Here is a 27,623-nt window from a genome sequence, read left to right on the forward strand (position 1 = left end):
AATTTCGAATGGTGGAGAGCTAAAATTCCCACGTGAATAATATTACTTCAATCTTGGACGATCGCTGAGTTGTCCAAATAATCAGGAGGGTGTTGATTTGGATTTCATATATATATATATATATATCAAAATTGTTAAGCTACTGCTTGAATGTTGGTAAATTGATAATTTAATGTGCGAGACTTGAAACACGATACTTTTACGATATTAATAAGCTAAATCAGCACGCATTGCCATTACCAGTCTTGGTTTCAAGGCCTGATGATCCTCCCTGCTTAATTTCTGAGTTTAAGCATTGTTCGATCAAAAAACAAAAAATCATTTTTAATTAAATTATATGCACAGATAGAACATTTAAATTGAATTGAGAAAACGAATAGAGATTCATATAATCATTATATTACAAATAGGTCCAATGAGTTGAGAAAGCGGTGAAGGGATTATGAAACAATACATTTGTTACGCAACTACTACCGTTAATAACAATGTCGCACATCTTTTGCGAATGAAAGACGCGAATAAACATAGCTATAAGCATAAAAGGAATCAAGCTATTAGCTTTCCGTCGAAAAGCATTAAGTATTAATAAAATAAACAGAACATTCATATAAGATGCATATGAGCTACTGATAATTGAAATACTTGCAAATCATTGTAGGTAGCTATCTAATTGAAATAAAGTAGCATTACAACTCAGCTCAATTAATATTTAATTCCAAATTAATTGGGATCAGCTGTATGAATTCATTTTTTATCCAACCAACTATACTCGATCATTTTCAATACGAAATAAAGAGAGGATCATCACAGTCAAGATTCAGCTTATGAAGATTGATTGTATCATAACAAAGTGACTAAAGAACCTACTCAGGAACACATACCTTTTGTTTTACATTAAACCTTCGACGCAAAGGGGGCACAATAATATGGCGGAGTTAGCATTCCATATCGCCAAAAAAGAACACGACTTAATTATAATGGCACTCACTTCCAGTGTGTAAAAGTGCTTGAAAAAAGGTACATCTCTAAGACTTTGTAACGTGTCTTGCAATAAAATTATAAGAGACGACGAAAGATCATTATATACATAAAAATATAAAGCTACAGAGTGTGCAATTTAAAAATCAACAGAGCATAACAAAATCTTCTATATGCAACAGATAGAGCTCAAACTCTATCATCGGTATGACATGGTGGAGGGATGAACAAACATTTTGCATCACAGCATGTTGAGTAAGCGCAAAGATGTGTAAAAATGACTTAAAAATCTTTCCAAACATTGAAATCAGTAGTCGAGTCATTATATATTATCAAACTGTCTTGGCACCCAATGAAAAATGTGGTAAGGAAGGGATCTACATTTACCAGAAGATGAGCAGTTCCTCTCGGACTAGCTGCAACAGCGACTTCATCAGCACCAATTGTCACTTCAGCATAGCCTTTATCAACAATCTGGCTGTTCTCCACCTGCAAATTGGTTGACAAGAAAAACATAATCAAAAACACGAAAAATGCACCAAAACATAAACATTCAATATTTCCCGTCTTTAGCATAAATCAAGTAAACCAATATGGTTACATAAACGAGTTGAACTATGTGAATTTGCATTGAGAAACACTAAAGCCGTACTATTTCTGAAATGCAAGTTAGAATTTTTTTTTTTTTTTTTGTGTGTGTATGACGATGACTCACTCCCCTGAGCCGAAGCCCATGATCACTGTCAAACCCCCCGAGATGTGGATGACAATTCCAGGATATAATGGCCAGCAGCGCAGTCTCAACCGCTCAATTTATTATAACCATAGCCATAGGCATGCTAGTGTAAGTATTACTAGTGGAGAATAAATAATTGAATACCCTGAACAAAGTTTTGGCACCCCAAATAACAAAAGTCTCATTGCAAGAATAGTGTCGATGGTTTCCCCTAAAAGTGCCAGGTTTAATCTCACCAACATGAATTGAAGCACAAGAAACCGGTCCACCTGTACAAAAAAAATCAAAAAAATCATAGAAATGAGAATTTCACAGAATGGTTCAATTAAAAGAATTAAAGAAACCTGTAATGCCGGAGTGCAGAGCAAGAGAGAGCGGATTAAGCAGCCAACCACGGTTGTCTTTGCTAATAGGAGAAGCAGAATTTGAGCTGAATCTGATTAAATTGGCCAATTTATCATTATTTTGGTTGGGGTGCTGTGTGGTTGCATGAACATTGAAAGAAGAAGAATGATGGTGAAGTGTGAGAGAGAGGCAAGTGAGGAAGATGAAGATTGAAAGCAGTATGGGAATTGCATGAGGTTTTTTCAAAAAATGTAGAATTGATATGGTTTGGGGTTGATGAAATGGGTTGTTACTAATTTCATTTGAGCTTCTTCTAGGGTTTCCCATTTCTCTTCAACTCTCTTTCTTTTGCTTTACTTACTCTTTTATTATATTATCCTTAATTACACATTCATTCTTTTTTTCTTTTAAAAAAAACAGAGTAAGTTTTTTTTAATGCTTTAATTGTATTTTTGTCGGTTTTAACCGAGCCGACCACATTATCGACCTATCAGTAGGTTCAGTTTCGAAACTTTTTCATTTTTTCTTCGCTTGGTTTGGTTTCTGTTTATTCGGTTTTGACAATTCAGTCGATAAGTTAATTTGGGTTGGAGATTTTCGGTTCCGTTTCGACCAAACTAATTGGATGCTCACCTCTATTTTCTAGCACCAATGTGTTTTTCCCCCGCTAAAATGATGTTGTTTTGACCGTTTTAAATGACTAAAACGACACTAGATAAGGTTTTGAACTGTAACATGCCAAAAAATGAAAAACTAAATTTTTAATAAAAAATCTTAAATAGAAAAAAAAAATGCTAAAAATTATAATTTCATATAGAAATAAGCCTTGAATATTTCACAATTCTACTACTACTTTAATTTGCATATAATTAGTTTAGTTGATCCAATAACAGAATGGCTATGCCTTGTTGTACTACTACTACCAGTACCACCATCTTCTGCATTCCAAAACAGCTCTCAACCTCCATTAAAACAGGTCTTTTTAATCCCTTCTTCTCTACACATTCATTATACAACCACTTAATCTTGTTTAACTTCAATCAAAATTTGCAGATAATTTTAACATTTCATGGAGCAACACTACTACTCATTCAAGAAAGTTAAGCAAAAATAACTCTTCTTTTGTGGCAATGTCTTTAAATTCCGCTTCAAGAACAACATCATCATCAATGGAGTATGAGAAATTAAAGAGGGTATGGATATGGACGGAGAATAAACAAGTTATGACTGCTGCTGTTGAAAGAGGATGGAACACTTTCCTATTTTGCCCCCAATTTCATGAGCTTGCTCATCAATGGTCATGTTAAGTTTCTTTTACTTTTTTGTTCCAATCTATATTTAGTGTATGTTTTTCAATTATGGGTGCTTGCTAAACAAGAATTTACATGTTTAGAATGTCTAGAAATGCTAGAATTTGATTCAATTGGATTGTATTTGGTCAATTTTCCCCAGTTAGGAAAGGTTATGCTTACTAGAATTTGATTCTCTAGGCTTACACAATTGAATTGAATTCCTTCAATTGATGCATACATCTTGTGAACTCAGATTTCAACATTTGATTGGAATGTGCTTATCATTTTTTTAGAGGAAAATGACTTGTGAATTCTGATTTTTCGTTCCGGAATGTACAGTGACTGCAATGATAAATACCCTTTTCGTTGACGACGGTGAGATTTTAGATGATGAGAATAAAAGGGTGGCTGCAATGCTTGAGATTTCAACTCCAGAAGAGCTGCAACAATTTCAACCAGAAAATGTGCAAGCTGAGACTGTTGTTGTCAATTTACTGGATTGGCAGGTTTGTTTGTTATCCAATTATCTCCAATCTTTTGCATGTAAACCACATAAAACATATTGTTTTGTACTTGTTAGAGATTATAAAACCATAACCCGAGCCTCTGTAATTTGACATGGTATCGAGTTCGATTGCAATCTCATTTAATTAATTAAATATTTGAGCACACGGTAAAATGGATATGTATTCGTTTACGCTTTGAGCCTAATGAATATTTAGGTGCAGAGGTGTGTTAGAGATAATACAATTATAGTTATAGTTTCACCTAAAAGCGTGAACTTTTAGATTGATTAATTATTTGATTATATGATATTTTACAAAAAAAATTATCATCAATGGAACATCAAGTTGTATGATTGTAACCAATCCATGCTTTTTATTGCTTCCAATTTAGCTCCGGATAATCAGCATAAAATAGCTTCTATTTTATGCAGTAAAATGGTTAGACATGATTTGTAATTCATGAAGATATCTTGCTCAAAATCTAAAAGTGTCAGTGGAATCGAGTATTCAGAAATAGTATTGTCTTTGCTTATTATTATATGTAAGATTCAACTTCTGAGAATTCCTCATGTTTCTTAGATAATACCCGCAGAGAATATGGTAGCAGCATTCCAAAACAGTCAAAAACGAGTGCTTGCTGTGTCAAGAACTCCTTCTGAAGCAAAAGTCTTCCTTGAGGTACCTATTGAATGCTGCATATTGTTGCTTACATTTTTCGTATCATTTGTAACCTTAATGCATTCTGTTGTCCTTTGCCTATTGCGTCTAGGCGTTGGAGCATGGTTTGGGTGGAATTGTTCTAAGAGTTGATGATGTTGAAGCTGTCTTTGAGCTCAAGGTAATTGTATTGCTGGAGAAGACTTGAGTTCTTTGAGCGGTGAACAATAATTCCTTATCCTAAGTAATAGAGTCGAGTCCAAACACCGTAAATTCGGATTTAGGAGCTTGAGCTTGATAGCATAATTGAGAATGGATGATATTATTGTAACAATGTATAATGATAAAGGATAAAAAAAATAAACTAACCAAAGCTCGATAAATCTTTTGAGTATGTCGACCAAAATATCTTGATGTTTGAACTCAAGCTCAACTAGATAAATATCAAATATTTTTTGAGTCAATCCCAAGTAGCTCACGAGTTGATTCGACTCGATTACACTTCTACCTTATATTGGCTTCTATTATCAGGACTACTTTGATAGAAGGAATGCAGCAAGCAATCTGTTAACATTAACGAAAGCCACGATAACTAAAATTGAACCTGCTGGAATGGGCGATCGTGTCTGTGTGGATCTCTGTAGCCTCATGAAACCTGGTGAAGGGCTTCTGGTAGCTCCTAGTTTCTCACATATTACATTTTCGGTCTTCGAATTATCATTTAACTATCTGGTTTGACAAATTATGATGACTTGAATACTGCTTCGCAGGTCGGTTCATTTGCTAGAGGACTGTTTCTTGTTCATTCTGAATGCCTAGAGTCAAATTATATTGCCAGCAGACCTTTTCGTGTTAATGCAGTGAGCCCTCTCTCTAATAAGAAAGATTAAATTTGGAAAACCTGACGGAACCGATTTTATAAGAATTTTAAATATTTCAAACCGAAATGTGAGGCTTTATGGCTGTATAATTATGTCAGGGACCAGTACATGCCTATGTCTCAGTTCCAGGAGGAAAGACTAGTTATCTTTCTGAGTTGAAAGCAGGAAGAGAAGTCATTGTTGTTGACCAAAAAGGACAGCTCCGAACAGCAATCGTTGGTCGAGTAAAGATAGAGAGCAGACCTCTTGTTCTCGTGAATGCAAAGGTTTGAATAATCAATGTCATCACAAAAAATATGATCTGTTCGTTTAAGTATATAAAGTTTAGGAGTTTTAGAAACGTTTCTGATATTGAAAATTGAATGTCAAAATATAAGATTTGACAGGTTTCCATAGAAAATTGACTAAAATCAATATTCTATGTCAACAGATTCAGTACAAGAGCCAAAATCTCGTCCCTTCCATTTTCTGGCATGGAATAGAATTGTGAACAGTCAGAAACATCTCAATCACTATACTATGTTGATATTATAAGCTAAGAAGATATTGCATAAATTTCTTTACTTATTCCATTTCTCTCCGTTTTATTATGTCATGCACTAGTTTGATATCTTTAATAAGTGAAACCATTTAAGTAAAAGTAAATTGTAGCTGAGTAAAATCCGGAATAGATTGATTTTCTGAACAATTCTGATTCGATTTTAGAACTTGTTGAACCAAATAGAAATAATCTAAAAGTTATTTTTTAATTATTTAAAATTAGGTTAAAGCTTGCTTTTTTCTTAATATTTGGTGTTTCAGATAGAAAGCGATGATCAAACAATTTACAGCATCTTCCTACAAAATGCAGAAACAGTGGCCTTAATACTTCCATGCCAAGGTCTGTTCAAACTATTCCTGAAAGTTTTATATTCGTTTTCTGTTCTTTTATCATGAGATTAGAATTTTCACAATTCTACACTATTGTCGTACAGGAAATGAAGTGCGAAAAATGGCGATTCCTGTGACCGCATTAAAAGTTGGAGACGAAGTTTTGGTGCATTTGCAAGGTGCTGCCCGGCATACAGGAATTGAAATTCAAGAATTCATCGTCGAGAATTGAGTTAAATTTGTTGATGATCATCGTCGAGAATTGTAAAAGAGGGAAAGAATCAAAGAAAGACGAACAATTCCTTCTGTGCACACAATCACATTCTTGTATAAGAATCAGGTTTCTAACTCAATGTAATTTTGATCCAAAAAAAAAGGAAAAATTCATTTAATTATACTAATAATTTATAGGAAAGAATTGGTGTAATTTGATTCCATTCATATAATAGTTTGATTTTAGATTTTCTGCTTCCATGACTTAGGTTTTAACTGATACTAAGAATAGAGTGGATTATAGTTCTGATACCCAGCAGAAGCACCATCTTTTATTGACTAGAGGAAGACAGAAGCAGCTTGTCCCTATTTGTCCGCCTGTCCATTGGACTAAAATCAACACCGAAATGCTTTCAATACGAGTTCGGGAATAGCAAAAGCAGGGGGTATCGCTCGTGATCATCTCAGAAGATGGTTTGGTAGTTTTTCAATGACGATAGGAACGGATTTCAGTTATGGGGGGCTGAACCGAGAGGAGTTTTACACGGGCTACAACTAGGTTTGCGGTTGGGTGTTAAGAAAGTTCTTGTGGAAGTTGACAACAAAATTGTTGTGGAGAAGATCATTGATGCGGTTGATAGGATTTTTTCAAATATTATTTCGGCTATCTGAACTTTTATTCAGAGAGATTGGAAAGTTAAAATTTATCACGTTTACCGTGAAGCCAATTTTGCTGCTGACCATCTTACAGAGTTGAGTGCGGATGACGTTGTCAATTTTTCAAATCACAAGTATCCGCCGGCTAGTTTAATCTATTGGTTAAAGCATGATATTCATGGAGTCACTTATTTTAGAAAGCTTCGACAAAGAAAACTTATTTTAGAAATGTGTAGCGGATGAGTTCTAGGCTTTTGCCTTTTCCCTTGTATCACAAAAAAAAAATTCAAACCAAACCATAACTATCGTGCTACAAAAATAAAATTGGATGCATTCCTCAATTTGGCAAGTTTGATACATTGTATAGTATATACCACGGCTTTGGAAGATCAAACCCCAAAACTTTTCGGGCCTTATATCATGCTTTAACCAATAGATTAAACTAGCCGGCGGATACTTGTATCATGCGATTAAACTAGAACTCATGGAGAAATACTGACAGACTATCCGCTACATGATCCGTAGATAGCACAGATAATATTGTAACATATCGCTAAATAATTGAAAATTATAATTAAATCACATTATTGACATTTAATAATGTGTTACAATATTATTGACTTTTTCCACAGATAACCCATAAAAATTTCTCTAATCTTACAAGAAGCTGAACATTCATGGTAAATACAAAGATTTCCATTCCTACCAAATGATAAAACAGTGAGTGGTTGACATTGAAATGATAGAGACAGAAAAGAAACATATATATGACAAATTACTCAAGTAAAATCCCATTTTAAGCTTTAACAAGCAAAACATGGAATTCAGTAAAACACACTGAACTTATGTAATGAGAAAACGGCCCTGATCCCTTTGAACCACTAGAATAGAAAATAATGTTATTGTACAAATTTAATTTAATTTAATTTTAGAAGAAAAAATGGATCAAAACCCTCCCACATTGAGTCATCTATCAAGTTATAAAGAAGCTGGTCAGAAGTTGCACCAACCTCTTTCTCATGCGATTTTACGAGTAACAAATACAGATTAGAGATCAAAGGATTCTTAAGAAATGGACCAAGAATCTTACCCAGTTCCGCAACATCGGCTGGCATTGCCGCATCATGCTTACAGTTACCCTTGAAAATGCAGTTTGATAAAGCATAAATTCCAAGCAAATTTGCATACAGTGGTAAAAAGGCATCTTTATGGTTTCCAACACCACTTATCCAGTCAACTCCTAGGTTCTCAACATAATCTTCAGCAAATGATGTCAATTGATTTATAAATCTTTTCCTCCAGCTGCACAAGTAATTCTTGAAATCTTGTTTAAGCGATGTAGAAGCCAACAGCAAACTTAAAACTGAAAGCTTCTCCAAATGAAAACAAGAAATTTGACAGATTAGCAGCTTTTCTTCATGATGATTATCGATTTCCTTGTCAAAAACTCGCCTCACAAGATCTCCTTTTGGTACTACATAATTTGTTGATTCGAATACTAACTGTGATAGATGATCAAAGTATTTGATCCAATGACCAAAGATGGAAGATAGATACCCAAAACTCAATTCAATCACTTTCTCTACTTGGGCCGGGACCACTCTAGCAGTAGAGCTTATTTCTGATCTTTGCGGAGAAAAACATTTCTGCACATTCACAGCAAGCCTTTGTCTTACCCCATCATCTTCGTCCTCCAGCAGTTGGATGCACAGGAACCATATCTCCAGTACCCGAGTAGCATACATATTAACAGCTTCTTTAGGTTGAAAACTAGAGCCTGAACTTTCCAAGGGAAATTCATGACTGGACACTGAAGAAGCAAGAATTTCAGCTTGCTCCAGCAAACCGGATGCAATTATAGACTCAGCAGCTGCCTTGCGCATGTTTACTTGCTCGGATGCAGAACTATGTTCTTTAATCACATGAACAAAATAGGTAACGCATTCATACAAGTAAACTGATCTTTTCAATGGATCTGATTCCTGATGTCTAGCGGTGCTCTCATCCCCACAGGCAAGAACGTTGCTGGTTAATAAACTTGCATACTGTTTCACACATACAGCCATGCAGCAGATGAGTGTCTCTCTGGTCTTCATATGCCTTGTCAATTTGTACAAGGATATCAGCTTATCCCAAAACTGACACACGGAATCAAAATCCATATTACCAACATAACTTGTGCTGGTGCTTTTTTCTTTGTCCACTTTCTTAAACTGCAGCGAGTTCCAAACAAAAAGAATCCTCAGAATGTAATTCATGCATCTGTGATTCTTCTCAGCATTCAAGAGTTTCAGCATTGTTGCCTGGAGGTTTGAAGTAGCCCATTGCTGAATGCAAATAATCCCACTGGAAAGCATAAGATCAACCTCATCACTACATTCGGCAGACTTTAGAAACTTCAGAAGCCATTTCATTGTTGCCAGACGAACTTCATATGATGAATCTGATAGAGATCGAATCAACCTTTCTTCAAGTCCTGTAAAAGTATTTGTTTCAGTTAAGTTCAACAACTTTGGATGAGGTGATAGACGCAAGTGTGGCATCTGAACATCTTCTTCTTCTCTAGATGCCTGAAACACACAACTGAAGTAGGATATGGCTGCTTGTTCACGAAGTTCTGCTATAGTTGGATCATAATATGAGAATCCATAGGAATCTTTTACATCTAAGCATTCTGTAGAGAGATCCAACAGCAAACCACGAATGACATAAAAACATTTATTCATATACCCTGTTCTTGCAATGCTGAGCATGTGATCAAGTGCCCTTATAAATGAGGTATTAAGGATTGGGCAAGGGCAACTTTTAGGACTTGCAATCCATGAACGTTTAGTAAGAACTTGCACCAAATCCCCAAGAATCTTTTCTTTCTTAGCAACATCAGCCAGGTTTCTACAATTTGAATCTATAAGAGAACCCAGTTGCAATAGCATTCCGTGAATTGAGTTGAACGAAGCACAAGTTGTTGGATCATTCATAAATGGTAATTCAGAAGCAATATTCAAGAGAACAACAGGAAGTTTCTCATTGGACACCAGGCCAACCAAAGCCTTGGATGCAAGGACACGAATTCGCAAGTTGCTCTGAGTTGAGCACCTCCTGATGAATGGCATAAACAGGAAAGGATCCAGATTATCTCCACTCTTACTTGCAATTGTTGAAGGTTTGAGCCTGGATAGAAGAATCAACATAGGGCACAAGCTTGGGTGGACAACCTTTGCTAGGTTGGATTCTGAATGGCCAGGGGTAGCATCCATAAGCAAATCAGTTGCAACTTTGAGTTCATTGAGAAAAAATGGATGTAATGAGGGATACCTTCAGGCGAATAGATAATGTTAGTTGCTATTTGAGGAACATAAAACATTGCTTTCAAGAGTTTACTTTGAAGGAGCTAAACATAATAAGATAAGAATAAAATGAGCCAACTATATAAACTCCAAATGATACTGATACGTTATTCTCAAAATCATTTTCATTTAAATAGACTTTAACTCTGACCTTCAGAGTCTCAATCAATAATAAGAGATTAAGCACTCGAGCACTGAGAAATTGTTAGACCTTAAAAGGAATTTTAGTGTGGGAAGCAAACTCAAGTGCATGTCTAAACGAGAGTAAAAAGAGGTTATCCATCTCTTTAATTACGATTGACAAATCTATAGCTATTGCGAGATGAAGGTTAACTTATAAGAACAAGTAAAGATTCAATTTATGCGAATACTGCAAGAATAAAGGCCAAATTCAATCTCGAACCATCAGCAGGTGTATGCATAAGCTCAAAATCTCAGATTTGGAACAAAATTAAGAGAGAACATGATATATTGATTTTTTTGTCAAGCTAACCTGAAGGTTTGACAGGTTAGTAATTTTCTTTAAGCTTCTCTAGCATTAATATGAATTTTATAGCCAATCCTTCAGCTGTTCTTTTAAAGTTTAGCTAATGATTAGACAGCTATTAAAACAGGTACTCAGTTGCATGAAGCCTTAGAAAACGCGCTGAGCATTCACAACAGAGGGAGGGAGTAAATAATCCATGAAAAACTAAACATACTTGTGATTTTTAAGTTTCTTAGCAATACAGAGGGTAGGTATTTGATGAACTTGAAATTGCAAGGCAAGATGGCATAAAAAGTTTCAAACTTCAATATTCATGGCTTCATGCATAAATTTCTACAAGATTAGGACATGATAAAGCCCCATAAAAATGCCAATTAAAAAGCAAAATAGTTACATTAATATCTCTAGAATTAAGGGACATACCTGTGGAAAAATTCAAGCCCAGATAACGCACGCTTAGCTGATTCTCGGTTTTTAACATTTAAGAATCCAATCATACGTCGTACCAATGCAGTATATGCTAGGCAGGCACTATTTCGGACCTCCCAGTATGGAGAAGAGAAAGAGCTAATTGAAATAATCAATGCCCCCGCAGCAAAACCAGATGTATCAGTTGCCAGGTTTGAGTCATTAAAAGTAGCTCTAAGAACATTAAATGCATGTACTGTGGGAATTACCCCCTCATCTCGGATCTTTGAGGCACTTTCCATAACATGCATCTCAGATGACTTTGCAGGATCAACTTGTTTGTCTGATTTTGTTAACTGGTTAGCCTTTATGCCCTCGACATCAACTGAGCCCAGCAAAGAGCTGTTAGCTACATTGATTAGCCACTCTAAAGCGCGCGGGAGAATCTTCTTTGGCGACCCTTCTGGTTCCGAGAGAAACAGGGCAATAAATGCTGCAGGAATACCTGCACTTCTCCTTAACAAATCATCCACAGTTTGCCCCTTGGCCACAGTTCTATTCATAAGTTGATCCATCCATGATTCTGTCAATTTACAAAGTCTGAGGAAAGTTTCCTCAGGGAACACTGCATCAGAATATTGACATATGCAAAAATAAATGAAAAAAAAAAATAGTGACATGTTAGAAGAGTTTGCAAACGCAGACAGAAAATGAGCACAGAAAATAATATGATGATATGTAAACTCTTGTGGAGAAAAAATGATAACACTGTAGTTGAAAAATAAACAAATAGGATATGTTGGAATGTGCACAGAACCCTATCTGCTTCTTTTTTACTTTGTCAGCTAAATCTTTCAGCCCTTTCTCCAAGTATTTCTATCCAGATATTGACAAATTACTAATTGATTCAGTAAAACACTTGCAGTAGATTTATAGCTCACTTTTTATATCCCCCTTAGTTAAAAATTGAATCTGTATAAAAATATATTGACCAATTCATTTAATCTCATAGGTGCGTGCATTCGCATAAGACAGAAATTTCCATCCAAAGTAGCTTTACAATAATAAGGTTTAATCTTGAGTAAATTAAGCATGAACAAATTCATATGTTATGCTTACGTTTATATTAACCATTACACTGTTTCTTTTCTAATCCGCCTATGTCAAATGGCTGGTAAATAAAATTTAGCACATACGCGCATGCAGAGATACAGAGAAAGACAGATAATTATTTTAGGACTTGGTATAATTCAAGGTTTAGTTTTCAAAATAGGTGTCTTAGTAAATACTGAGTATTGAGCATTTTTAAATTTAGATACTCAAATTGGGGATTCTGCCATTTTTCTTTAGGCATAGAGGTGCATTACTCCCACGGTATGGAATTACTGATCTTAATAGTACAAAGAGCAGAGGATTCTTCATCTTAATTGATAACCTATATCAGCCAGACGTTCGAAGATTGTTAAAAAATGTATGTATACAGGGTCTGAAGGTGCATTTTTACATTTTATACCTTAGTCGAAGTCACACAACAGGTACCAAACTACAATTTTTCTTGGCTCATTTTTTTCCTTACACACTTCTCCTCTTTTTTTCAGTGAAAGTGTGCAACTAAATCCTTCATTATAGAGATCAAAATTGACAGTAAAAAAGAGGGATCCTAGGAAATGGTGTAAGAGAAACATACCTAGGGTCATTTGAGCAAAGCAAACGGTTGCAAAGGGCTGTAAATCCAGCCCTTGTTTTATCAATTGCTCCATTATGCTTCATCTTCAACAGAACTTCCAAGAAGTGGTTTCCAATTTCTTCAAGTTGTTTCAAATCAAGTACAGCATTGAATGTTGTCATAGAGGAAGGATCAGAAGCGCTAGATATTGGGGCTTCTAGTGAATCTGGGCAATTATTACTTGGCAAAGGAACTTTTCTTATGATAGTCCCGAGAAGAAGGCTCACCTGAAAACCAAATAGCAAAATTTGTTACTACTAACTTTTTATGCTCTAATAAATCCAATAAGCTAGGAAACGCAAGTTATAGCATCATTTCATTAGCTGCAATGCAATGATCAAAGTACAATAGAACAATTAAAATACGATATTCGAACTGGAAGTGAATAGACAACAAATAAGCATACCTCTTTCATAGCCAACCAGCAACCAACCATGACTATCTGTTCTGGTCTACTATCCTGTTCATGTTGTGTGCCATTGTCCACATGTTCTGATGGTCTTACCATATCCACTTCATCCATCAAGTAGTTATCATCATCACCCAGATCATCCATGTCAGGAAGATACAAAGCATCAGCAGAAACAACCCAAAGTGCTAAAGAAGTAATTCGCATAATTAATCCCAGAAGTTTCTCCAGTGCTTGTCTCATATCGGAAATATTAGACATGACAGCATCAGAACTCCAATCAAACTCATCAAAAGTATATCGTAGAGTAAGCAGTACACCATGGACAAAGCTGCTTTTGCAGGCTTCAGAAAGATTTATTTGTCCCTCCTCCACAACAACATTTAGCCAATCAATTAGTGATTTTACATACTCTACCACAGGAGCCTTAGGTTCACTTGGATACTGAAAGCAGACGACGTCGACAGAAGCTCCGACAATCCATCCCAGCTCCAAGACATACTTCTTGAAAATAAGTTTTAAAGTCAATGCTCCAGCATCACTTTCTCTCACACGTGGACTGCTAACTAAGCTTTTAGCCCATGCAATTACTCTCTGGACCTTCTCTTCGCTTGAAATTCCAGGAAGTGGAGTAGGAAAATATAGCAAGATACGCAAAGAATTCTCTCTGAGTCTATCCCAACTATCAATAATAGATCCAACAAGTAACAAAGTTGAAGCCGGTGAAGTTAGTTCTTTATTGTAAGGAGAGAGACTGTCTTCAGGAGCAATAGAACCACACTTATCTTGAGAGGGTGGCACAATTGGCCATTCATTGAGCATTATTAGTATGAGCTCCATGGCCATTATTTTTCTTTTATAAGGAGCAGAAGGATAGCATGAGAAAAATAAGAAACAAGACAGCCATCTCATGAAATGGAATAGATCCTCTGCCCTTCTAACTAGAGCTTCTTCCTTTCCCTTGTTCTCAAGAGGTTGCCAGCTCCCTTGCTTAAATTGTCTCTCCAAGGCTGTTCGAACTCGAGAAAAAAACTTTCTAAACAAACTGGTCCACTTCATCTGGAAACCTGTAGAGCAACTTCTCATGTTCAATGGCACAGCCTTTTTCAGAAGAGACAGCTCTAAATGGGAAGGAAGACTGGCTGTTTTGGGGTTTAAGAAGAGGGCTTCTGCAGCGTCAACACGGAGCATCTCATCAGAATGGACCAATGCCAATACTAGCCATTCAATGGGGACCTTAACTTTGATCCCTTTAATGCAAACAAAAGCATATAGATCCATTATTTCAATTTCCAGCCCATCATCTTTTTCAAGTGTCCCTGCATTTTCATACAAATCAATATCCCCTTCAATCAAAGCAAATGAACGGCACACCTTAATTAAGGAGACTAAAACAGCCACTTTCTGTTCAACTCCCAATTCTACATATGTAGCACTAAGCTCTGGAAATGACAGCCCGTTCTCCTCTCCAATAGGCCCAACTGAGATAAAACCAAGCATAGGAAATATGCTATCCACATCAACTTCTAGCAGAACTGGCAGAGCATAGGTGTTCAAATTTGAGCGAAGCTTTGAAATGCCAGATGCAAGCCCGTACAGAAAAGGGGGCAAGCAATGCCCTCTATAAACTGCATACCCTTTCTCAACACCGTTGTTTTTCCAACACTCATCACGCAAGCGCTCAAGGAAACATTTTAAGAACGTAGTGGCAGCACAGCACACATCATCGTCATTGAAAGCTTGAACAGTTTCAAACAGTAGGTCAGGACTCATTTTTAGCATAGTTTCTGGCCCCAGCCTTTTAGTCAGCAAAGCCAAAGGGACATATCTTCCCTTACAACGTGGGCCTAATCGGAGAAGATCTGAAGCAATCTTTTCCAGAAATGATTTTATATTCTGATTACCCTCCCCCATGCTAAGAGTTGATTGAATGTCTAGGAAGAGATCACAAACCTGATGAACCTGTTTCACAGTTTGACTTAAAGGATCTTCCAAATTATTCCATATAATCCTAAGTATACGGGAACTCATCTCCTCTGGAATAGGGTCATAATTGTCTGATAAATCAGTTAGATTAGCCAGCAATGAGGTCTTCATCTGTTGAAGACATATTTGCAATACCGTCAAGGTATGGAAATTAAAATGGTTATCAATAGGATTCTCGCAATAGTGACATAGCTCAGGCAAAATCCCATCATACAAAATGGTCTTAACAGAACTTGCACAAATCCCGTTCCCCTCATGACCATTCATTACATCGACAGATACAATAAAATGCAAATTTAATATTGTCCTTGAAACAGCAGTAAGAATTCCTCTAATCAAACAGAGTCTACTCAGAACAGAAAAACTATGTATTTCCGCAATCAAGTCCCCTTTAAACGGAACCTTCAAAAGTGCATCCCTAAGCTCACTACCATCATCACAACAACTACTAGAATCAAAATGACAAGTAATTTGATTAAAAATACCTTCGATAACAAACAAGCCAAGCTCCTGATCACTAACACAAACTTGCAAAGCAGCAAAAAAGCTTACACCGGCCGCCACCAAACAATCTCTAGAGAAAGCCACTGACTTCAACACTTTAATCAAAACCAACAAAACACTCTCCATAACACTCAAACTACCACCACCAAAACCGTCCGAACCCATCTTAAACTTACCCGAAAACCGCTGAAACAAGTAATACGAACACGACAAAGCCTCCTGACACTGCTCCATAACAATAGGAGAAGGCCTAGCAAAAGCCTCAACCTCCGAAACAACACTCTCCAACCCGAAAACAACATCCCCAGAAACCAAAACAGCACAATCTTCAATAACATCAACTAAATATCCTAACTTGGGCATACCCAGTACAGATAAAGCCACTCTAGACAAACAAAACCGCTTCTTTTTATCATACCCTTCACCACTATACTCCTCAAAAACCTCCCTAAAACACCCACAGATCAGTTTTTGATAAATTTGATTACCAACTTTAGATAAAGCAGAAACTAAAGCTCTATGCAAAGGCAATGAGTTTTCGAAAAATAGAAGCTGTAAGTAAAACCGAGACGCGGATTTTAAAACTGACACGTCGTCGTCGTCGTCGTCAGCTAATGATGAGAGCAAGTTTGTGAGAGAAGAGGAGAGGTTTTTGGCATGGGATATCTGAGTGTAGATTGAATTCAGAGAAATCAAATGATTGAGTTCTTTGAAAAATGGTAAAGATTTTGAGTTTAACGGTAAAAGGGACTGTGATAGTGAGTCTGTGTATGATGATGGGAATATTATTGCGCTGTATGTGTAACGGTGACGGTGCTGTATTGCCCTCCATTTTGCTGACATTTTTCCGGTGGTGGCAGCGGCGGCTGCTGGTGCAGACAGCAGAGGTTTTGGTTGCGAGTGGTTTAGTTTAGGGCAGAGCGGGAAAGGCAACGAGGAAATAATTAACAAAGGATCAAATCACCCCCTGAAGTTTGCACGAATTATCAAAATTAGGCAATTGTAGGAAAACATGACAACGAAACCCCAAACTTTGGCAGACTCAATAAACCCCACTCTCCCACAGCCTCCACTCCGAGTCCCTTTCACTCTCTTCAATTAGCATTTTTTATTTTGAAAAAAAAAATCCTTAAAATTTCTTATATTCCACAAATTGACATTTATTATATTTCGAATTTTAATTATTTATTTTATAATTTTAAAAATTAAATATTATATTTTTAAAAATAAATATATATGGATTTTTTTGTACTTTTCTATTATAACCTTTTTTATTAATTTTTGTTTTTTTACAGTAATCGGTCTTCAACTCCAAATAACAGACCATCATTGTTTCTCCTAATCAGTCGTTGATGTTCTTTCTCACTAGACTGCCGATGTTCTTCCTTCTTTTAATTCTGTCTCCATCTAAAACAAACCCAATCTACTTCGTCTAATACAAAGAAGAACTCATCACTCGGATTCGTCCTCGAACTATTCAGAGGGGTATATTTGAAATGGTTCGGATAAATTAAGGGTAAAGGTGATCCGTTTTAAATTGAGGGGGTGAAATAATCTTTTGTCCAGGAAATAATAGAAAGGGCCATGAAGCCCAAGCCTGAATCCATTAGGCCTTTCAGGTCAGGCCCATTAGGGTTTTAGGGTTTGTTTGAATAAATAGCTTATTATGGTTCACTTTAGCTTCTTCTTTGATTCGTCCTACTCCAGTCTGGTGTTGGAAGCAGAGGAGTGAGCCATGGTGCACGTCAATTTCTATCGAAATTGTATGATCCTTGTCTCGATTTTATTTTTAATTTCTTGATTTATGCAATGTGTAATAAAAACTTAATTTTTTTAATCAAATTTGCACTGAAATTTATTTATAATATGATTTGCTTCTCTTTTTGATAATGAATTTCATACGGTTTATTTCATTTCTTGCAAAAATTGGAAATAGTTTACCAAACTTAGGTTTAGCTCAATTTATTGGGGTTTGTTTGTTTGTTTTGGTTGTTTAGATGTAATATTTGTTTGATGGGTGATTCAAATTATAAAAATGTTAGGGTTTTAATTGTATATTTATATTGTAATACGCCATATTGAATGGTTTCAGATGGAAAAACTTTTAAGAAGCCACGTCGTCCATATGAGAAGGAGCGTTTAGATGCAGAGTTGAAACTTGTTGGAGAGTACGGGCTTCGATGTAAGAGGGAGTTGTGGAGGGTTCAGTATGCTCTCAGTCGTATCCGTAAGGCGGCAAGAATGCTTCTCACTCTTGATGAGAAAAATCCCCGACGTATTTTTGAAGGCGAAGCCCTTCTTCGTAGAATGAACAGATATGGTCTTTTGGATGAGAGTCAGAACAAGCTTGATTATGTCCTTGCTCTGACGGTAGAGAACTTTCTTGAGCGCCGGCTTCAAACCCTCGTGTTTAAGTCTGGAATGGCTAAATCTATTCACCATGCTCGTGTGCTCATAAGGCAAAAGCATATCAGGTATAAGCCGTGAAATTTCTCTAATCAAATTATTATGTCATTGTAACCTGAAATGGAACAATTATTGCAATAAACCTGACTGAATACTTCATTAATCCTAAACTTGCAAGATTTTAAGTCAAGTAGCTGCTTCTAATCATACATTTTGTTTTTCAGTGTCATTCTAATTGTTTATCATAAGTTATGGTCAATTATAAATGAGGAAATGAATTATTTTTTATGCTTGGAATGATTGGCATTTAGCATTAGTCTCCTCTTAATGATACTTGCTCTGCTCGCTTACCTTTTTTTCTGTATGCTGTGGGTTTTTATTGGCGAAGTAAACTGAAGATATGTATGTGCCATTTCATGCTTTTGTATTATGTACAATAGTGTTCAAATGATGAAGTCCGACTTTGTAGTTTTATTTTACATAATCCCTACGTCTTGATGTTTTGTTTCCGCTATTGTAAACATTATTGAAACTCCAAAACTGTAAAGTTACAATTTGTTCTTGTAAGAAATGTTGGTTTCTGTTTTCGCCTTTATTATTTTGGCGTTTTCGTTTATGATCAACATAATCAAGTAGTAATGTGCATTATCTTATCCTAGGTAAAATAATTTTTTAGCTATGGAGAATTTTTGCGTCCCTTTTGATTTTTCATTTTATGTGTGTGCTATCTTTAGCTTGTACTATCGGTATGTAATTGGTGCTGAGATTTTGCTCCATATTTTCTCTTTTGGTTCAGGGTTGGGAGGCAAGTTGTGAACATAGCATCTTTCATGGTGAGGGTTGACTCTCAAAAACACATTGATTTCTCCCTCACAAGTCCATTCGGAGGTGGCCGCCCCGGAAGAGTGAAGCGAAAGAACCAAAAGGCCGCAAACAAAAAGAGTAGTGGTGGAGATGGAGATGAAGAGGACGAGGAGTAAGCATTAGGGTCGGACCAACAGTAGGAATAACTGAATTTTTACTTCTCTGGTGCTTTTCTTTTTCATTAAATTTTCACAAATGACTTGCATTTTTGAAATTTAAAGTTCTCATGGAGTTTGGTATACCTATTTTATTTTTTCATGTTTGGTTTATTATTAAATGAGAGATTATTTAGCAGTTTTAGAAATCTTCTTTTTTATGAACTTTTTTGCAACAAGCACATCATGTGTTTGGAAGAATTAATATGTATTATTTCGTTCTGGTGCTGTACTTTTTTTATGTTCGTGTGGAGGCAAATGGCTGGCTTTCCTTCAACTTTTAGATTTAGCAGACGTTGAATTAATTTTGTTTTTGCTAACATTTAATTTCTAATGACTTAAATTTAATTTGACTCTTTAATTTACATTCTATAGATAAATATCATTATTTAATTTACTTATCGATTCATTTTTGTTAATTATCTTAAATTTTAATCAACTTATTTTTGTCAATTAGTTTAAACATTTTAAAATTCATTCTGTTGTAGAAGATGAAAATTTATAGATTTAAGGGATTAATTGAAAAAAAAAAATTAATAAAGTTTATGTAGTTGCTTGAATTTGTATGTAAATTTATATAATTGATAACATTAAATGATTATTTTCAAGTTCAATTTGGATAAAATATTTATTTATTTTTTATAATTACGAGAGCATTTTATAAATTTTCAATTTGGATAAAATATTTATTTAATTTGAAAGAAATTATATGATACATATCCTAAGGATACCCGTACTAGGGTTGTGCATGGGCATCAGAGATTCTTGAATCTAAATTGAAGCATGCACAGAGATTCTTGAATCTAAATTGAAACCGAACTAGAAGTATTCAAAACTTTGAAAATATTCGTATTAGATCAAGGTAAGAATGAGCAAGTTAATTTCGTTGTTGACTGCAGCGATGGGAGAAGTGAGAAGAAGAAGTGATGGGGTATTTAGGTATAATTGAAAAGAGTTCAAAAAAATTTCTAATTAATTTTTTAAAAAATTGATATATGATATTTGAATTTTTAAAATTATTAGGATCATAATTGAAATTTGAAAATAGTTAAATACCAATTTGAAGAAGTAAATGAATATGAATGTTCTTTTTAAAAAAATTACCATTTTAAATTGGAGTGAGTGTTTTACACAAGGAGTGAGATCGTAGAGGTTTTTTTTATCCGATTCTGCCAATTTTAGAGTAAAAATGATTTAATTTATTTGAAAATTACATTTTTGATATATTGGTGCGAAGTTTAGGGGGTGAATGTTCCTTTTTTCATTTATTTTTTAACATCTAATTTGTTTGCTTTTATTAACAATTTATGAATAGGTCTATTAAAAAAAGAAATGACAAAATTATATTAATAGTGTTTGAATTTTTATGAATTTGCTTTTTTAGATTTGGAACTTTTATCCTTTTATATTTATATTAATATTTCAACTTGAACTTTTATAAATCTTCTTTTCTAGTGTTGGAACTTTTATCTTTTTCTATATTAATATTTTAACTTTTTTAAAATGAATGAAACACATATTTTTAGTAATTTAAATCACTAAACTAACTTATCTTATACTTATTTTTATACGTCATATTAGTAAAAAGAAAATGATAATTAAAATTATTTATGACTTTGCTAGTAGTTTGGTGATCAAAAAATGGTTAAAACACTGATTTGATATTATACTTTAAAAAAAGTTGAAACACAAATTTTAAAAACAAACACCGGCGGCAACTTGAAGTAGCACTTCATTTCTTGCAAGAAATTCGAAAATACTACTCAGATGCATAAAATTTTAGTACTGTCCCTAAAATTAATTACTAGCAGTAAACACCCACTATTTCTTGATGTTGTTTCCTTAATTTTCTTGCACAAAAATGATTATAACAGTAAGATGAACCAATTATTAATCTAAATATGCGAGCAGGATTATCGAATCCACAGTAAAACTTATGAATCTAAATTTGCAGAAATTAGCAAACTGTACGTTATATATATGAGCAGTATATATACGAAAAATCAGCATCACTAAAACCTTACTAGTAATTCAGAATTGACTTTATTATATGTAAAAAGTATAATTATACATGGCACAAAATGAATAATAGAATAACCAACACAACATGTTTGATCAAATGATAGAATCACTAACAATTAAAAACACATCTCATCATCGAAAGCATACAAAGGTTGACATCCCATAATCCATTCATCCGCGGAAATAGTGACCTCTCCTTTAGACCCTCTAATAATGCTCTGCTCTCTCAAGTTAGACACCAATGCGGAAGGCGGCAGCGGCTCTGAAGAAGGAAGCAGCGGCTCAAAAGAAGGCAACGGCGGCTCAAAAGAAGGCAACGGCGGCTCGAAAGAAGGCAGCAGCGGCTCCGAAGAAGCAATATCATGAGCAGTCTCCACCACCTCAGGATGTCCCCAATCCAATGCATATTCTCCATTATCAGAATATGTGCCCTCTTGATTGTCCTGCAAAGCTACAATATCCGAACATAATAATTTGCTTGTTCCTAGTCCGTCCAATGCATCATCTCCATTCTCAGTATATGCCGAAGGCGGCAGCGGCTCTGAAGAAGGCAGCAACGGCTCAGAAGAAAGCAGCAGCGGCTTAGAAGAAGCGATATAATCTTTAACTGCAAATGCTTGATCATTACTTCCACATGCAGCTATAATTATATTGAGTAGTATGTTTTAATTTCCTCCAATATTTTTATAATTAATTATCAAAAAAATATTTATAATTGAAAAAAACTATTTTATCTGTCCTACTCAATATTAATATTTAACCTCCGTATAAATGCAAAAACCATGACTAGATGAATGCAATAGTTATGTTCTTCTATTTTCTTGGAAAAATTATTTTAAATTTTTCAATATATGTAAGCATACAAATCGATTTAATCATTACCCTAAAATCAAATTATAATTTATACATGATTCATCCATGATGTATTTTTAATATGATACAACATGAAACATTTTTTAAAGGAAGTATTTGGATGAACCAAACCAATATATACAGCTCATAAATTTGAAACATCCACGTATAAATCTCTAACTTTGTATACTCTAATTCTAATTCTAAAATCAAGGATTTGAACATAATAATTGTACATAATTGAATCTTTTAAATATTGAATTTGTTTCTAATTCTACAAGATTGAATGTATCTCTGCATTATTACGTTCTTTATAATGTTTTTAGAGGAAATTAGACCCAGCACTGTTCATGTCTACTTTATTCCCAAATATACTGTCCGGCCCTTCCTTCCCTATTAATACTGCATAAGCTGAGTTTGTTTGATAATTAACTTTTTTTTCTTTTAATATATATTGTTAACCAACTTCACTAACACGGTGTTACTCCTAACCACGATGTCGACGTCGACAAAGATGAGACCGACGAAGATGTCGCCGCTGCTAAGAAAGACTACCTTAAAAAAAACAATACGGATGAAGACAACACCGTTAATATAGTGAGCCTGTGATTGTATTTGCAGATCTGTAATTCGAATTTGTTTGAGTTTTGCTATTTTAATTGGTTTGTGTTTTGAAATATATGGGTCTGATTATTTGAGAAGATGAAATAAAAGAAAATGGACCATAAATTAGGTGAGTGGCAAAGGATATGAGGCTGTGGGTGGAGATGGAGTGTTTAGCGGTGGTGCGGGTAGTACTATTAAATTTAGATTACTTGATTCATAAGTTGCAGTTTATGTGTTTGTTAAAATGCCTCTGTGGAAAAGTTTTGTAATTTTATATTTAAAAAGTCTTACCCAGTTTACTACTTTTACATCCATATGCTAATCATTATTTGTTTTACAATTATTTTTATAAAATACATTTTTAATTTCACACAGTTGTGGTCTATATTATTATAGTTTCAATAGTTTAAAATGGGTAGTTGATAATTTTAGGAGAAAGTGGGCATGCAGTGTACTAACGGTGTATTAGTAGTTTACTAAAAGTTTTATAAATTTATTTTGGCTAATCACCTGTAAAACTACCGACCTTTCATTTTTTTTGTGGTGGTTGTTTTGTTTTTTATTCGATTTTTATTTTCTTTTAATTGAGTGTAGCAAAGTGATGCATGCATTAAGAGATGGTCAATCTAATTGAAATGTTCGGATGCGATTCCTGATATCTTGACTACAATTTCAAATAAAAAAACTTTCTTTAACGATGAAAATAATTTTCGTTAAAAAATATGAATAACTATACTTCTTTAGTCAAATGAATAGTTGAATATAATTATAGTTTTAAATTCCTCGTCAATTATCTCCCACTCTCACATCTCTTTCTTGATCCGGCGAATTTGGAAGGTGATTCTTCCTCCTTTGATCATATTTTTTGTTTAGTTGATTGCTCGTGATTGTATATTTTCAAAAATGTCGCTTTGGAGAGGTGAGAAATTCTTCAATTAAATCAATCCATAAGCTCTCTTTGCATCGAGGATGAATTCAGAATCCATATCGTTTTTTTAATTACCATTATTCTTGGAGGTTTTGGTCTATTGTTTATCAAATTGCAATGTTTTTTGGGCAGATTTTTTTTCTCTTGAGAATTGTGTTTCCTTCTCGGTTAGCAAGCATCGAAATCTTTAAAATTTGTACAACATACAGTATGGAACACCTATTCCATGAACCAAAGTAAAGAATTGTCAGTGTATAGGGAATAGTTATTCAATTCTGCAGCTATTTCATGAACCAAACATGGCCTTTGATTTAAGCAGAGATAAAATGCTATGGTTCCTGATGTTTTGATATGTCATCTTCCGCCTTTGTCTTGCTGAACTGGAATCGTCGTCTCCGGCAGGGAGAGCAAGCACAGCTTCGGCGTCTTCAACTGCAGCTTCAATCTACAACTATTATATCAACAAATGACAGTCCTAAATGGCTTCTAACCAAGAAATATACTTCGAGCTTCTTCACCTTGTTGCAGATGCAACTTTCAGAGGCTGTGACAGTGCCTTCATGTCTACATAAGAAAATTTGGCAAGCTGAAAATCCTCCTAAAATTAAGTTCTTCGCTTGATTACTTGTTCGTGATTTCTTCAAATTTGATGTTTTTGCAGCAAATTTTTTTTTTGCTGCTAAAAAATATTTTACAGCATTAACTTTAAAAGTTGCTGCCATTAGTTAAGTTATAACAGCATTTTACAACAAATTTTGTTACCAATTATTTAAGGCAACGTTTTATTAGCAGGAACATGGCACAATTTTTTTTTGCTATATATTAATAGTAGCATTTTTAGCACTATTAGCAGCAAAAATATTTGCTGCTAATTCTAGTATTTCTTGTAGTGTAGAGATCCAAATGCGTGTTTTGCCTAAAATGTACGAATGGCAATTGTTCGTCTTATAATTTATTTATTTTTTATTTTAATAAAATAAGATTTATTGATGTAGTTTTAAGGCTAAATAATTTGAGCTTTTTATGTGAAATACGGTTTTTGGAGGCCCATTTACTTTTACACCATGCGGTCCATATGTTTACTTTGGGCACCTCATTTAATTAGAATTATAACATATTTTTTTAAAATCTTTTCCTTTTTACCGTTTTCTTCTATTTTCCCTGTTTTGGCGGTTTCTTCTCTGTTCTTTCTCAAGACTTTTGCTCCATGTTCTTGCGGTTACTCCATTATTCCTTTTTCTTTTCATATTCTTTCAGATTCATCTTCACGACTGCTTCCTATTTATACTGAGATGTGCAGTTTTTCAATCTGCAGTTTTATTTTATGATTTTTTTTCCAGATCTGAATCGGAGTTCATTATCGGAAGAAAGAATAGATATCAGAAGTTTTCAACGATTTTAAAAAGTTTTTTAAAAGCATATGATCCGATTTCGAGACAAAAAGATTCACCGCTCTTCTTCTTCTTCTTCTTCTTCTTCATTTTCAGATCTATAATTTTTTTTTGTTAACTGTTTTTAGGTAACAGTGATTTTTTTACCATTAAACATGTGTAAAGATTATCTTTAAGGAATATAATACTAATTTTCATATACATGAAATTATTTTATGATTTTATGGAATGAAAATCTGTTATTTCTGCAGTTTTATTGTGTTTGGTTGTATTTCTGCGTTTTTTTTGCTCTGCAACACGATTTGTTGATGATGGTTGATTGATGAATTATTGTAATAATTCAGTGTTGTTGATTTTTATGTTGATTTTATGTTGATATTGTGTTGATAATCAGTTGATATTTTATTGATTTTAACATTGACAAATAAGATAATGATGTCCGTGAAATAAACTAAAAGAAAAATAAATTTAGTTGAGATTAGATAATGATATGTTAGCATTGGAAAAGAAGACAAATAAAGATGTTAAGTTATTGTAATACTACTGTGTTGATATTATGTGATTTTCGGTTAATATTTTGTTGATTTTAGTATTAAAAAACGACATTAATAATGTTGAATTATTATAATGTTACAGTGTTGATCTTGTGTTGATCTTGAGTTAATATTTTGTTGATATTTAGCATTAACAAAAAACATCAACATTACAATAATCTAGCAATCAATCAAAAATTAAATTATTATTTTTTCTGTTTCAATTTATTTTTTATTTTTTATTTTATTTCATATACAATATTGTTTACTTCAGCAATGTTAAAATCAACCAGATATCAACACAATATCAACACAATATTAACATAAAATCAACATTATAATATTATAATAATTCAACATCATATTTATATTTTTTACCAATGCTAAAATCAACACTGTAATATTATAATAATTATTTATAATTTCAATTTAATTTTTATTCTTTTAGTTTATTTAACAGACAATATTATTTTATTTGCCAATGTTAAAATCAAGAAAAAAATCAATTGATTATCAACACAACATCAACATATAATCAACATAAAATCAACAATACTGTAACATTATAATAATTCAGCAATCAGCCATCATCAAAAAATCATACTGCAGAATACAAAAAAAGCTAAAATACAATCAAACACAGATAAAATGCAAAAATAATCGAATTTATTCCATAAAATCACAAAATTATTTTATATAACATGAAAAGATAACCTTTATACATGTTTAATGATGGAAAATTGTTGTCATATAAAAACAGAAACAAAAATGTAAATCTAAAAAAGAAGAAGAAGAACAACAACAACAACAAATTTCAAATCTGAAATCAACAATTTTGACGATAGTAAATGCTTTTCAAATTTGTTGTTTTGTTGCCGGAATCAGAGAAGGAAGAAGATCGTGATGCTTCGCTTTTATATATGGAAGAGGAAGACTCAGATGAAACAATTGTAATCTGAAAATATTGATTTTCAGACGAAAAAGAGATGATTTATGAGAGAGAAAAGGCAGCTGAGCGAGAGAATATGATTATTAGGAGAGAGAAAAAACCTAATTAATGAATCTCAGCTGAATATCTCTTATATATTGACATCGTATTAAAGTAAATATTTGAAGCGTGGGTCGTAGTTTAGGAATGCTAAACATATGGTCGTAATTAAGTTATAAATGTTAAAAAGTAGGGTGTTTGTGTAAAAAGCTCAAATAATTTTATATATCTTTGATCACAACTAGATAGTACTTTGAAAACTCTATGACAATATGATTGGACAATTTCACGATTTCATACAATTATATCAATCTTTCCATTTAAATCTATTTTTGAGACTTATTCTTGAATTAGTTTTTGATTGCTTGAATATTATTTTATACAGTTGATCTTGCTTTCAGGCTAAAAAAGATTATATAGTCACAATAATAATGAGTATAAACTGAGGGTTATATGACAGACGGACAAGCTTGAATTGAGAGTTGAATATATGATTATAACTCATTGCAAAATTGACGGATCATATTGTTATAAATATTTTAAATGATATTTTTATTATTTTGATCAAAGATATAAATATATAAAATAGTTTTCTCTAACTTTATAAGTCATTTTAATTTTTTTGTTTTATCCACCTTTATAAAAATATAATAAATATTACTCCCTCCGTCCCACTTTAGAAGTCCCATTTGACTTTACACACAGATTAAGAAAACATTAATTATTCTTGTCTTTTCATGTTTTTTTATGTTTTGCCCCTATTAATGATAGTGGAATTTTTCATAGAGCTCCTCTAAGATAACTAAAATAAGGGTAAAATAGGGTATTCAATAGAAAAACATCCTAAAAATAGTAATGGGACTTTTTAAATGGGAC

General features: G+C 33.8%; 4 protein-coding genes across 5 annotated transcripts; 2 read left to right on the forward strand and 2 right to left on the reverse strand.

Moving 5' to 3' along the window:
• Window positions 1–639: 639 nt before the first annotated feature.
• On the reverse strand, window positions 640–2,429 carry LOC126673734 (uncharacterized). Its single transcript, XM_050367979.2, has 3 exons — window positions 2,059–2,429; window positions 1,859–1,983; window positions 640–1,467 (listed from the first exon to the last, which is right to left on the reverse strand). Exons 1-3 carry the CDS (start codon window positions 2,384–2,386, stop codon window positions 1,261–1,263), a joined length of 660 nt encoding a protein of 219 aa, XP_050223936.1. The 5' UTR covers window positions 2,387–2,429; the 3' UTR covers window positions 640–1,260.
• Window positions 2,430–2,913: 484 nt separating this feature from the next.
• LOC126675189 (uncharacterized) lies at window positions 2,914–6,726 on the forward strand. 2 transcript variants are annotated; one of them, XM_050369794.2, is made up of 10 exons: window positions 2,919–3,035; window positions 3,113–3,361; window positions 3,691–3,857; window positions 4,437–4,535; window positions 4,627–4,695; window positions 5,046–5,186; window positions 5,285–5,374; window positions 5,494–5,661; window positions 6,197–6,275; window positions 6,370–6,726. In XM_050369794.2, exons 1-10 carry the CDS (start codon window positions 2,954–2,956, stop codon window positions 6,495–6,497), a joined length of 1,272 nt encoding a protein of 423 aa, XP_050225751.1. In that variant the 5' UTR covers window positions 2,919–2,953; the 3' UTR covers window positions 6,498–6,726. The 2 variants fall into 2 exon arrangements, with proteins under 2 accessions (XP_050225752.1, XP_050225751.1); XM_050369795.2 differs by lacking the exons at window positions 6,197–6,275; window positions 6,370–6,726 and adding an exon at window positions 5,826–5,967 and having other exon boundaries at window positions 2,914–3,035.
• A 947-nt stretch (window positions 6,727–7,673) lies between these two features.
• Window positions 7,674–16,970, reverse strand: LOC126671957 (uncharacterized). The gene is made up of 4 exons (XM_050365804.2): window positions 13,510–16,970; window positions 13,065–13,330; window positions 11,393–11,977; window positions 7,674–10,450 (listed from the first exon to the last, which is right to left on the reverse strand). Exons 1-4 carry the CDS (start codon window positions 16,843–16,845, stop codon window positions 8,053–8,055), a joined length of 6,585 nt encoding a protein of 2,194 aa, XP_050221761.1. The 5' UTR covers window positions 16,846–16,970; the 3' UTR covers window positions 7,674–8,052.
• Window positions 16,971–17,657: 687 nt separating this feature from the next.
• LOC126675150 (40S ribosomal protein S9-2-like) lies at window positions 17,658–19,576 on the forward strand. The gene is made up of 3 exons (XM_050369753.2): window positions 17,658–17,765; window positions 18,095–18,476; window positions 19,205–19,576. The coding sequence occupies exons 1-3, from the start codon at window positions 17,738–17,740 to the stop codon at window positions 19,386–19,388; spliced, it is 594 nt and encodes a 197-aa protein (XP_050225710.1). The 5' UTR covers window positions 17,658–17,737; the 3' UTR covers window positions 19,389–19,576.
• The last annotated feature ends 8,047 nt before the right edge of the window (window positions 19,577–27,623 follow it).

Source organism: Mercurialis annua, linkage group LG3 (assembly GCF_937616625.2).
Source record: "Mercurialis annua linkage group LG3, ddMerAnnu1.2, whole genome shotgun sequence".
Classification (NCBI taxonomy): Eukaryota; Viridiplantae; Streptophyta; class Magnoliopsida; order Malpighiales; family Euphorbiaceae; genus Mercurialis; species Mercurialis annua.